The 12588-nt window shown below is 33.2% G+C and overlaps 1 protein-coding gene across 1 annotated transcript in view; it reads left to right on the top strand.

Moving 5' to 3' along the window:
• LOC134229241 (protein draper-like) overlaps nt 1-12582 on the top strand; it is a gene marked incomplete at its 3' end in the record, with an annotated part of 36766 nt that extends 24184 nt beyond the window's left edge. The window contains exons 13-15 of the mRNA XM_062710947.1: nt 9526-9676; nt 12183-12259; nt 12449-12582. Of these exons, the coding sequence (XP_062566931.1) occupies nt 9526-9676; nt 12183-12259; nt 12449-12582 (362 nt within the window). The remainder of the gene's footprint in view (nt 1-9525; nt 9677-12182; nt 12260-12448) is intronic.
• Nucleotides 12583-12588: the final 6 nt, after the last annotated feature.

Raw genomic sequence — 12588 nt, 5'->3', positions numbered from 1 at the left:
CTATAACTTTTGAACGGTAGGGGATAGGACTTTCATACTTCAAATACTTCAAATACTTGATCTTTGTGAGAAGTTACTTCATTGGATACCGAGAATTTTGACCCTTTGACCTTTAAGATTGACCTACTTTAAAAAAGCAAACATTGACCATAACTTTTTAAGTATTATGGCTAGTGCTTTCATACTTAAAATATTTAATCCTTGTGAGAAGTTACTTCATTGGATACCAAGAACATTGACCCTTTGACCTTGACGTTGGAGTTTGACCTTCTTTTTAATAAATAACCTAGGTCATAACTTCTGACCGGTTAGGGTTAGGGCTTTCATACTCTATATAAGAATTCTTTGTGGCAAGACCTTTCATTTTGATACCAATTACATTGACATTTTCGCCTTGACCTTAGAGATTTTTGTACTTATAAAAAAACCTTTAACATTTTCACAAATTTCACAATTGTTTTCCGTTGAGAATACCTTATTTTTGGTAACTATTATTTAAATTTGCATTTAAAAAAAGCTTAATATTTGCTATGTTGCCATATGGGGGCATCAGTGCTACACAAACACATCTTGTTTATTAGGTATTCATATGATGCATTCATTTACAGCAAATTATTTTAAAAGAAAGCATCTAATTTGGATGTAAATAATCATAATCCTACATGTCATTCATTGCTGATGATTTATTTTAGATTGAAATTATTACCATGATCTTAAAAGGGTTTTCCTACCTACCTGTAGCTTGTACCAGCTAATAATTCGACATCGAACTCGGCAACTCCTTCCCTTTTACGGAAATTAAAAAGATCAGTTTAACCTGAAGATATGTCCCCGATCTCAGAGCTTTCTATCACCTACCTGTACCTTGTACCAGATAAGAATACGACAAAATATTCGTCTTATTCCAACCTGTCTGTCATAGATTCTAATTTATTTTATACTGAAATTATTACCCTGATCTTACTTGGCAACTCCTTACCTGTTATGGAGATTCAAAAGATAGGTTTAACATGAAGATATGTCCCTGATCTTCGAGCTTCTTCTCACCTACCTGTACCTTGTATCAGATAAGAATACGGCCAAAATATTGGTCATATTCCTACGTGTCTTTCATAGATGCTGATTAATTTTATACTGAATTTCTTACCCTGATCTTACTAGGCAACTCCTCACCTGTTATGGACATTTAAAGGATAGGTTAAACATGAAGATATGTCCCTGATCTCAGAGCTTTCTCTCACCTACCTGTACCTTGTACCAGATTAGAATACGACAAAATATTCGTCTTATTCCAACCTGTCTTTCATAGATTCTGATTTACTTTATACAGAAATTATTACCTGGTCTTACTCGGCAACTCCTTACCTTTTATGGAGAATCAAATGATCGGTTTAACATGTAGATATTCCCCTGATCTCAGAGCTTTCTCTCACCTACTTGTACCTTGTACCAGATGAGAATACGACAAAATATTCGCTATATTCCTTCCTGTGTTTCATAGATGCTGATTAATTTTATACTGAAATTCTTACCCTGATCTTACTAGGCAACTCCTCACCTGTTATGGACATTTAAAGGATAGGTTAAACATGAAGATATGTCCCTGATCTCAGAGCTTTCTCTCACCTACCTGTGCTTTGTACCAGATTAGAATACGACAAAATATTCGTCTTATTCCAACCTGTCTTTCATAGATTCTGATTTATTTTATACTGAAATTATTACCCTGGACTTACTCGGCAACTCCTTACCTTTTATGGATATTTAAACGATAGGTTTAACATGGAGATATGTCCCTGATCTCAGAGCTTTCTCTCACCTACCTGTTCTTTGTACCAGATAAGAATACGGCCAAAATATTCGTCTTATTCCAACCTGTCTTCCATAGATTCTTATTTATTTTATACAGAAATTATTACCCTGGTCTTACTCGGCAATTCCTTACCTGTTGTGGAGATTCAAAAGATAGGTTTTACATGAAGATATGTCCCTGATCTCAGAGCTTTCTCTCACCTACGACCAAAAGATTTGTCATATTCTTAACTGTCTTTCATAGATTCTGATTTATTTTATACTGAAATTCTTACCCTGATCTTACTAGGCAACTCCTCACCTTTTATGGACATTTAAACGATAGGTTTAACCTGAAGATATGTCCCTGATCTCAAAGCTTTCCTTCACCTACCTGTACCTTGTACCAGATAAGAATACGGCCGTATTTTCGTTATATTCCTTCCTGTGTTTCATAGATGTTGATTTATTTTATATCATAATTACCCTTATGTTGGAGGGTTCCTCTAACCTACCTGTATCTTGTACTAGCTTGTAATCCAGGACGAAATTAGAACCAGGTTTAGTTCACTTACCTCTAATCAATTTTAGTATTATTACCACCCTACCCTTTAGACACATTAGAATATAATACACTTATAATAGATATCAGAATTTACTTTTCACACCTATAAACGGCCACATACCATATTCTGGTACTTTAACTAACCTACCTGTCAAAAAATACTTGATAAGAACACTACTACCTGAAACATGTACCATACTTTAGTTCAACTTCCTTCAACAAGTATAAGATATATACAGTATACAATCAAAATCTAGTCCTTGAACCATCAGTCCTCTTATATATACCTAAGTTAAACACACCTAACTCTTACAGGTACCAGATATGTATACAATGTACTTCTAGTATTTTAAGCCTCCTAACTCCGACAGGTGTCTGATTTTAAAATACCTACCTGTAAGAGGTGATACTATTTCTACCTCTAACTAGTACTTGGCTATTGTCAACTGAACTACAGCAAGAAAGATGGGAATATTATTGAAAATATTTCCAATAGGTACCAAAACATTGTCAAAATGTATTTGTCAAGTGCCTTTTATCACATGAAATAGCCTGCGTCTTGGATATTGGCCTGAACAGCAAGTCGGTAGAGCACTTGTATTAAGTGATGCAAGGGTTCAGAGTTAGATTCCTAGACCAGCCATAAATTTTTTCCTTACCATTACATCATGTAAATCTCGAGTCTATGGAGAGAACAATCATGGACATTAATGTCTGCTATTCATTCAAATTCAATGAATATAGTATATTTTAAATCAAATCTCTAATCTATAATGAAATACTCAATTCTAATTACATATACTCTCCTCCAATGACTTCAACAAATTTATGACACTTATGTGTAACTCTTTTCGAAAGTAATTTATGGCATAGTTTTGATAAGTTCAAATCAACTGAATTTAAGAAATGTTTTTGCACTGGTTTTGCATGCATGTTAATATATATCAAGATAGGACTTCCCCATAAATTTTTCAATTTAGATGAATCGATTTTCATAAGTATTTGAAACAATACCCTTTTTAATTTCCTACTCCGCATTTAAATATAAGCCACAGTGTAAAGTCAATTAAACTATAGAACAGTTCAAAATCACTGAAAAATTGAATTGGAACATAAATAACAAATATCAGGTAAATCTACATGCACTTGATGGTGTATTTTTATTTTTTATCTCAGATATGCCACATGGTTCATTTCACATTTTTCTGCATCTATTTCAGACTTACTTCCATTTCCTCCTACGCCTTATCAAGGCCATTGATCACAGATACTTATCAATCATTAATTTAGGTAAATAGCATGCTAAAGTTCAATCATTGAAATGGTTTACTATATATATTATATATATAATCCCTTTAATGCTGTCTATCCAACAATGCAAATGTAAATTTTTTTGTTTATGTTTTGTATCAATATTGATAAAAATATTCAATACATGTATGTTCTAATATTAAGTAGATCATAATTCAGGTCATTTTTACATCTTATCAGTTTCAGAACATTACAAATTTAAATACAGGTTGAAGTAAATGCTTTTTTCAGAAATGTTAAATCATATACCCTATTAGCTATAATTGTAAAATTAATATCTTTGGTCGTAGTCTTATCTAGTACAAGGTACAAGTAGGTGAGAGAAAGCTCTGAGATCAGGGACATATCTTCATGTAAAACCTATCTTTTGAATCTCCATAACAGGTAAGGAATTGCCGAGTAAGACCAGGGTAATAATTTCTGTATAAAATAAATAAGAATCTATGGAAGACAGGTTGGAATAAGACGAATATTTTGGCCGTATTCTTATCTGGTACAAAGAACAGGTAGGTGAGAGAAAGCTCTGAGATCAGGGACATATCTTCATGTTTAACCTATCCTTTAAATGTCCATAAAAGGTGAGGAGTTGCCTAGTAAGATCAGGGTAAGAATTTCAGTATAAAATAAATCAGAATCTATGAAAGACAGGTTGGAATAAGACGAATATTTTGTCGTATTCTTATCTGGTACAAGGTACAGGTAGGTGAGAGGAAGCTCTGAGATCAGGAACATATCTTCATGTTAAACCTATCTTTTTAATATCCATAAAAGGTGAGGAACGGCCGAGTAAGATCAGGGTAAGAATTTCAGTATAAAATAAATCAGAATCTATGAAAGACAGGTTGGTATAAGACGAATATTTTGTCGTATTCTTATCTGGTACAAGGTACAGGTAGGTGAGAAGAAGCTCGAAGATCAGGGACATATCTTCAGGTAAAACCTATCGTTTAAATGTCCATTAAGGTGAGGAGTTGCCTAGTAAGATCAGGGTAAGAATTTCAGTATAAAATAAATCAGAATCTATGAAAGACAGGTTGGAATAAGACGAATATTTTGTCGTATTCTTATCTGGTACAAGGTACAGGTAGGTGAGAGGAAGCTCTGAGATCAGGAACATATCTTCATGTTAAACCTATCTTTTTAATATCCATAAAAGGTGAGGAGTGGCCGAGTAAGATCAGGGTAAGAATTTCAGTATAAAATAAATCAGAATCTATGAAAGACAGGTTGGTATAAGACGAATATTTTGTCGTATTCTTATCTGGTACAAGGTACAGGTAGGTGAGAAGAAGCTCGAAGATCAGGGACATATCTTCATGTTAAACCTATCTTTTGAATCTCCATAACAGGTAAGGAGTTGCCAAGTAAGATCAGGGTAATAATTTCAGTATAAAATAAATTAGAATCTATGACAGACAGGTTGGAATAAGACGAATATTTTGTCGTATTCTAATCTGGTACAAGGTACAGGTAGGTGATAGAAAGCTCTGAGATCGGGGACATATCTTCAGGTTAAACTGATCTTTTTAATTTCCGTAAAAGGGAAGGAGTTGCCGAGTTCGATGTCGAATTATTAGCTGGTACAAGCTACAGGTAGGTAGGAAAACCCTTTTAAGATCATGGTAATAATTTCAATCTAAAATAAATCATCAGCAATGAATGACATGTAGGATTATGATTATTTACATCCAAATTAGATGCTTTCTTTTAAAATAATTTGCTGTAAATGAATGCATCATATGAATACCTAATAAACAAGATGTGTTTGTATAGCACTGATGCCCCCATATGGCAACATAGCAAATATTAAGCTTTTTTTAAATGCAAATTTAAATAATAGTTACCAAAAATAAGGTATTCTCAACGGAAAACAATTGTGAAATTTGTGAAAATGTTAAAGGTTTTTTTATAAGTACAAAAATCTCTAAGGTCAAGGCCAAAATGTCAATGTAATTGGTATCAAAATGAAAGGTCTTGCCACATAGAATTCTTATATAGAGTATGAAAGCCCTAACCCTAACCGGTCAGAAGTTATGACCTAGGTTATTTATTAAAAAGAAGGTCAAACTCCAACGTCAAGGTCAATGGGTCAATGTTCTTGGTATCCAATGAAGTAACTTCTCACAAGGATTAAATATTTTAAGTATGAAAGCACTAGCCATAATACTTAAAAAGTTATGGTCAATGTTTGCTTTTTTAAAGTAGGTCAATCTTAAAGGTCAAAGGGTCAAAATTCTCGGTATCCAATGAAGTAACTTCTCACAAAGATCAAGTATTTGAAGTATTTGAAGTATGAAAGTCCTATCCCCTACCGTTCAAAAGTTATAGCCAAGGTTAAAGTTTCTTCACAAGTACGGAAATCTACAAGTTCAAGGTCAAAGGATCAAGGCTGTTGGTATCAAATGAAAGGTCATTCAAAAAAGATTACATATGTGAAGTATGAATGTCTTGGCATCTACTGTTCAAAAGATATCGCCAAAGTAAAAGTTTATAATTTTCATGACAAATGGCTCAAACTGCAAAAAATTAATATAAATAATCAAGAGCTAATATCAGCCTTTCAGTGCTGAAACAATTGTTTAAAAAGGATGACTCAAAGATCTTTAAAATAAAAAGTCGGTGTGACATTCCACCTCAAAGGTTTATGAAGAGTTATCTGCAATTGATGAAAAGAAGAAAATTTATTATTTCTCAAAGTATCTTAACTTAATAAAGATATAGTTTATTCAAATATTTACAAAGATATTTGTTTGCAAATCATATAACTTTTTTACAATATCTTAAATAAAAACATGTGCAGCCCATAGAACTTCAATTAATGTAAAATTCAAGGTGCAATTAATTGGACAAAAATCAAAGTTTTGTACAATTCTCAGTGAAGCATTATTTGATACCATCTTCAAAATTTTATCAAGATTTAAACTATCAGACCATTCATTTATTAGGTACGTAAAATGGTCGCTATACATTATAACCTAAATGCTTCGGAATTCTCGCGGGGCTGCCCTTCAATACATGGTCATTAGATAAGAAATGAAATCTAGTAATTTGGACTTTATAATTAGTTTAATTTTTTTTTATATTTCATTCATATTTTACAACAAGTATTAAATAAACATCACTGCCCTAAGTGAAAAAATATAAATAAAGTAAGCACAATGTCATATATTTGTACTTTGGATCACATGAGAGAAAAAATTCACTCGAATTATCTAGTGTGAAATATCAGGCATACCAGACCCAGAAAAGTAGTAACTGCCGAATAGCGAGAAATGTAGGATTTGTAGATTTACGTATCCCTTGCTCTATTGCGTTAGGATATGCCTCGTGGGGGAAAAATCTTGAGTTTTGTGAGAAATTAAGTCTTATCGCTAAGCTGGATATTCCTGTGAAACAATACCAGATTTCTTATTAGTGGTTGTTGTATAGGTATAAGTTTCTAATTAGAATAAGAAAATATATTATTTCTATCTCACAACCTCAGTATAATAGTCATTCAATTACACTGGCGGATTAGTTTAGAGGTTAGTGCACCCCACCCCACCCCCACCCTGGTCCCCTTTTTCTGTCGAATATATACATATGATTTAACAATTCAATAATTTTTAATTTTAATAAAATGTAATTTACCAATCGAATAAATATTATCAAAAATATTTATTATATTTCTGTATGTTTTAACACTGACAAACTCTTAACTCTGATAAACAACAGCATCCCCCCCTTTTCCCCTTTCAAGATTCATGGATTCTCCACTATAATCTGCCTCGCCGTGTGAAACAGTAATAAGAATGTCTGCTTTCAAGTCGCTGATTAAGGAGATAATCATTGTGTTGCAGGTTTGAATCCATCTGAAGGACGTGGAGACCGGTCCTCCAATGAGACCGTATAAACGGAGGTCCCTTGTCGCTGGCACGAAAAAGATCCCTCACTGTGCAGGGGACCAGGGCCCCCTTTTCTTTACAATATAAGCATAAGATTTAATAATTCAATAATTTTAGTGTGGTTGTGGGCTCCATAACTCTGACAAACAACCGCTCCACCCCTCCCTGTCGCTGTTGGTGCTGGCACGAAAAAGGTCCTTCACTGTTCAGTGACCCAGAGTGTCGAGCAGCTTTCCAACGGCAATTGTTAGTGTTCCCATGAGTGAAAAATTGGAGCGAGGAACTTATTGCAGCATTTAAACACGTTTGGTTTTCGTTTCTTACAGGACCACATTTAACGATAGATGCCTGTCTCCAGTAGGTAATAACCCCCCCCCCCCCCCACGTGCATTCTCCATTCACAATACACAGTACCAAACTGCATTAACCGAAATACAAATAAATATATAAAAGGAAAATATATCAAGCACTATACCTCAACTCCTTTTATTTTTCATTAAAATCAATCCACGCTAGTCTATAATTTATCCATAATTTATATTGATAAATTGTTTATATTTACTGACATTTCCATTTTCCAGCATACGGATTTATATATAATAACCCCATTGTAAATTACAGATGAAATAAGAAATAAATTACCAACCGAATATGTATTATATATTATTAAAGAATATTTATTTTATTTCTGTTTATTTTAATGCATGTGGAATATTCCATGTACGAGTGAATAGGTCTCTAGTGATGACGTATTACGCATCTTATGAACGATAACTCATTATATGAACGATAACTCATGTTCGACTTCTTTTACGCCATATCTTCTAGTCATTACCTTCGTAACCTCCTTGTTTTCCTTCCCGAGTTTCGCTATGTGTAAGACGTCCAGATGTTAAAAAATAATCCTGAAATACGTTTGAGTAATTGTTTTCCTGCTTAGATACGTAGCTTGCTGCGGTCGTTGCAACCATTGTTTACAACGTTGCGGTCGATGTTTTGATTGTGACGTCACAATGCCGTTGCACGCGCATTGACCCTCCGGTGAATACGGCCTAAAATCCGGTGAATATGTAGTGTTATGAAGTGTTTGCGTTTGTATAGATTATATAGGGACTATAAATAGACTATATAATAAATAGTATACATCCCCAAGCTCACCCGAGCCCATAGAGGAGTAAGGATCCCCTGCAGACCGGTCAAACCCGTTGTGTGCTCCTTGTTATGTTCGAGAAATAACAGGAAAATCCGTCGTCAATTCAGTGTACAAGTATTAATATTGGACTTACAATGAGTATCAAAAACGGCAGTCAGCATTTCACTCAATGAAAATGAGGATTCGTTGTCAATTCAATGTGTTAATAAAGAACTATTAAGTAGAATAAAAAAGTCAGTCGTCTTTTGAATCAATGATAAATTGTAATTGGTGACAAGGCCATTGTATCAACCTCTGAACCTGCGAAATGATGACTTTAAAGAAGACTGCTGATATTCTTGTTTCTTTGACTTGTTTGTCAATAATTTACATCTTTATCGAAATTGTTCATACGTAGAGCATGCTCTTGCGTATCGAATCCGTATGCAGGCGATGAATGTATAGTGATGCATAAGTAAGGGAAGTTGAGATTGAAAAGTCAGTCATCATGTTTATATCATAGAACTTGCTTGTTAGATTACCATTAGTGTCTTTTTCAAGTAAAATATCCAAATATAAAACAGATGTGTCAGACCCTGTTGTAATCTAAACATACAACATTTTCGAGTATGATCCTCAGTTTTTCTTTCATTGTATAGTACTTATAATTTCTGATTATATGTTTGCATATGCATGTCTTCAAGAGGTCTTTTGAATCAATTTTTATTTACAACAATAATATTTTTTTATTTACAACATAAATTTCGTATTAAGAATTTTTACAAATTATCTTAACATTTTTTTTTTCGAGAAAAGATATTTTTCCTATCTTTACATTACAGGGACTGTTTTGGAAGAAGAAGACAACAAAGAATTTGCTGACCAACTGAAGTCTGGAGAATCATCAACAGTGGTTGCCACGGCCACTGTAATTCCGGTTCTTATAACAACAGCTGTTGTCGTAATTGTTGTGTTATGGCGTAGGAAAGTCGGGTAAGTAAACGTTTCAAAATAACAACTAAAGTATTTTATTGGAATCTAAGAAAAATGTTCATTTTTGTTTTTAAAAAATAAAGAAAGCAGCCTATTTTATTTTATTTTGTAAAAGATAACGAACGATAATCATGGCCCAAATAAACAAATAAAATTTGTGACTAGAGCAAAAGTGAGCTTATTTAGAATAAAAGAAGGAATTATGTGCCATTTAGGAGTAAGGATTTAATGAAGATCTCTACACCTGTGAAGTATAATTGATTTTTGGTGCATGCATTTTTTTTTCTAATAATAGGCTCAATATCCAATGAAATAAGGTTCCAAAGTATTTCGTTTGTTTTTGTTGAAATTTTAAAAACTTTTAAATGTTTTTTTAAACACCCCTCAATTATATATTTTGAAAAACTTGGTGCTTTGAATTTCCATTCAAACTTTAATCTAATAACATATTGAAATGAATTCCAAGAGTTATAAATGAAATGTATATAATTTTTATTTGAATCTTTAAAAGCAGAGAAAAGAAAGGATAAAACGGTATTTTTTTTTTAGAATAGCTTGTTGGATTTCCTCTTATATCTGAAAATAAATAAAGTATCATTGGGTTGAAATGATAAAAAAAGAAATTGAATGAAATTAAAAAACTGACAAAAAATTTAAACATTTAAACATGGAAAAAGGTGTGAAAGATGCGTTTCAAGAGTGGGCTCAAATACTGTAAACCAACTTTTATTCGCGTGCGAGAAATTTTCGCGAAGTTCGCGAGAGCCTCGCCATCGCGAATATTTCTCGCCGCGAACCGGTCCTTAACATGTATGGTTCTATTAACAACAGATTCAAAAAGGCTTGATCGCGAAAATAAATCGTCGCGAACCACTTTATCCTTGGTAAATCGCGAAATATAGTCGTCGCGAATAAAAGTTGGTTTACAGTACCTAAATACCTTGGTACTATTTTTCTATATAATATATATAATCTGTAGAAAATATTATGTATAAATAAATTAATTTTAGTAGTAACACGTCATCTGACTGGATAAAAAATTAATCTATATTGTTTAACCTGGGTTGTCTACGTCATAATGACTTGCGTCAAACACGTGTTCACCCGCATGCCGTTATATATTGTAAAGTATATCACGGAAGATAAAACAAATGACAAAAATTTCTTATTTATAGCATAATTAGATAGGTTAAGATAAGAGGATATAAGTGTGAAATTATAAAACTGCATATGTTTATTGACCTTGAGCAGCACCGCTACGTCAACTAAATGTCACGTCAGACGGAAATGTTTTCGCGTGTGGGACGATTGGAAAGCGTTTACTCTTATCTGTTCGTTATCACATATAACATTCCAAAAATCTCTTTTCTTTAACGACTCTTTAAAAAAGTGTACTGTTTCCATCTAGGTTAAAATGCACATGCGTCTTATAGAGAGGTTGATCTAGATCATATTATGCAACGCGGGTCAACGTTATTTAGTCCATAGTTCCATAGTGATTGATGGTTATCTGGAGCTTTTGTTTTACTCGAGTTTCTTTGTGAAAAATATATATTCCAATGAAAAAGCATACGGTAACCCTTATAATGATTTTTCGTGGTTATAAATGTTATTGTTTTAGCAGGTCAATCAGTCTGGAATAGAGTTCATTGCTTCATTAAGAATTAAGGTTTGTTCGCTGCGCCGCCTTGACATCAAATTGTTATCGCCTTTCTTTACCGCGCTGTAATTATGTAATGATCTCCCTATTTCTGATCGAAATACTCAAAAACTTGCTCAAAATGAAGTAAAAATAATATGAAAAATTCATATGCATAAATGGAATTATTCTATCTCACAATGGGCACACCACGTGTTTAAACGTTGGTGTCACATATTTTCAATGTCTGATTTCGAGACTGCGCCCGGAACCATTACCATTTCACATTTGTATACCACTGAAAAGAAAAAATATGTTAAATATTTTTTGCTTTTATAAGTTCCTAGTGTTTGTCAAAAATATATTCAAATTTGCACCGAAAGTCGTTCATTAGAAAGAAAAATATATTTAATGTATCAATAATTTCCGAACAGCCCTTGTATCTGGAAATAACAAACAGGATTCGAGCTCAAAAGTCCAATAAACAATACAAAATAGGAGTGGGACAGAAATTGACCTCCAGAACATCAGAGGTGGGATCAGGTGCCATGGAGGAGTGAGCATTCCCTGCCGACGGGTCACACCCGCCGTGTGCTCGTTGTCATGATCAGGAAATAACGGAAAAATCCGTCGTCAATTCAGTGTATAAATAATGGACTAACAATTCGAATGAAAAACAGCAGTAATCATTTTGACTTAATGATAAATTGTATTTGTTTAAAAGATTATTGTCTTTCAGCAATGTTTCTTTAAATTAAGAGGCTAAGTTTTTATCGTAATGATTGTCTCTTAATCATATTATAAGCTTTTATATGTGATAACTGTAATGCAACAATATTTCTGTTTTGTTTAAAAATCAACGTAAAGCACCAATGCAAAAAAGGAAGACAACAAAACTACCCACAATCCAGTTTATGGAAAACCTGCATTGGATACTGTTACAGGTATTTAAGTATACACACTATCAATTTCAATTAAAGTAAAAATGAAATGAATTAAAAGCTTTATTTTGTGCTATTTGTATCCTTTATTTTTCTGTATGTTTCTATGGAATTCCTGATAAGAACGCCTCAATCAGTTTTCTCTGAAATTGAATTTCATCACCAAATTTTCTTTTGACATAATAATTGTAGGCCAAGGATCAGAACAAAGAGCACAAGAGGAAAGCCAGTTAGAAATGAATATTCTAAATCGAGATGATGTGAACAATTACGGGTACGACGTTTCTGTGAGGGAATCCAGAAGTAAAGAAAAGGAAACATATTCTACTAAA

Source organism: Saccostrea cucullata, unplaced genomic scaffold, assembly GCF_032062105.1.
Source record: "Saccostrea cucullata isolate Sc308-1 unplaced genomic scaffold, CSIRO_AGI_Scuc_v1 ctg4909, whole genome shotgun sequence".
NCBI classification, from domain to species: Eukaryota; Metazoa; Mollusca; class Bivalvia; order Ostreida; family Ostreidae; genus Saccostrea; species Saccostrea cuccullata.
This window is presented reverse-complemented; position numbering and strand designations above follow the sequence as displayed.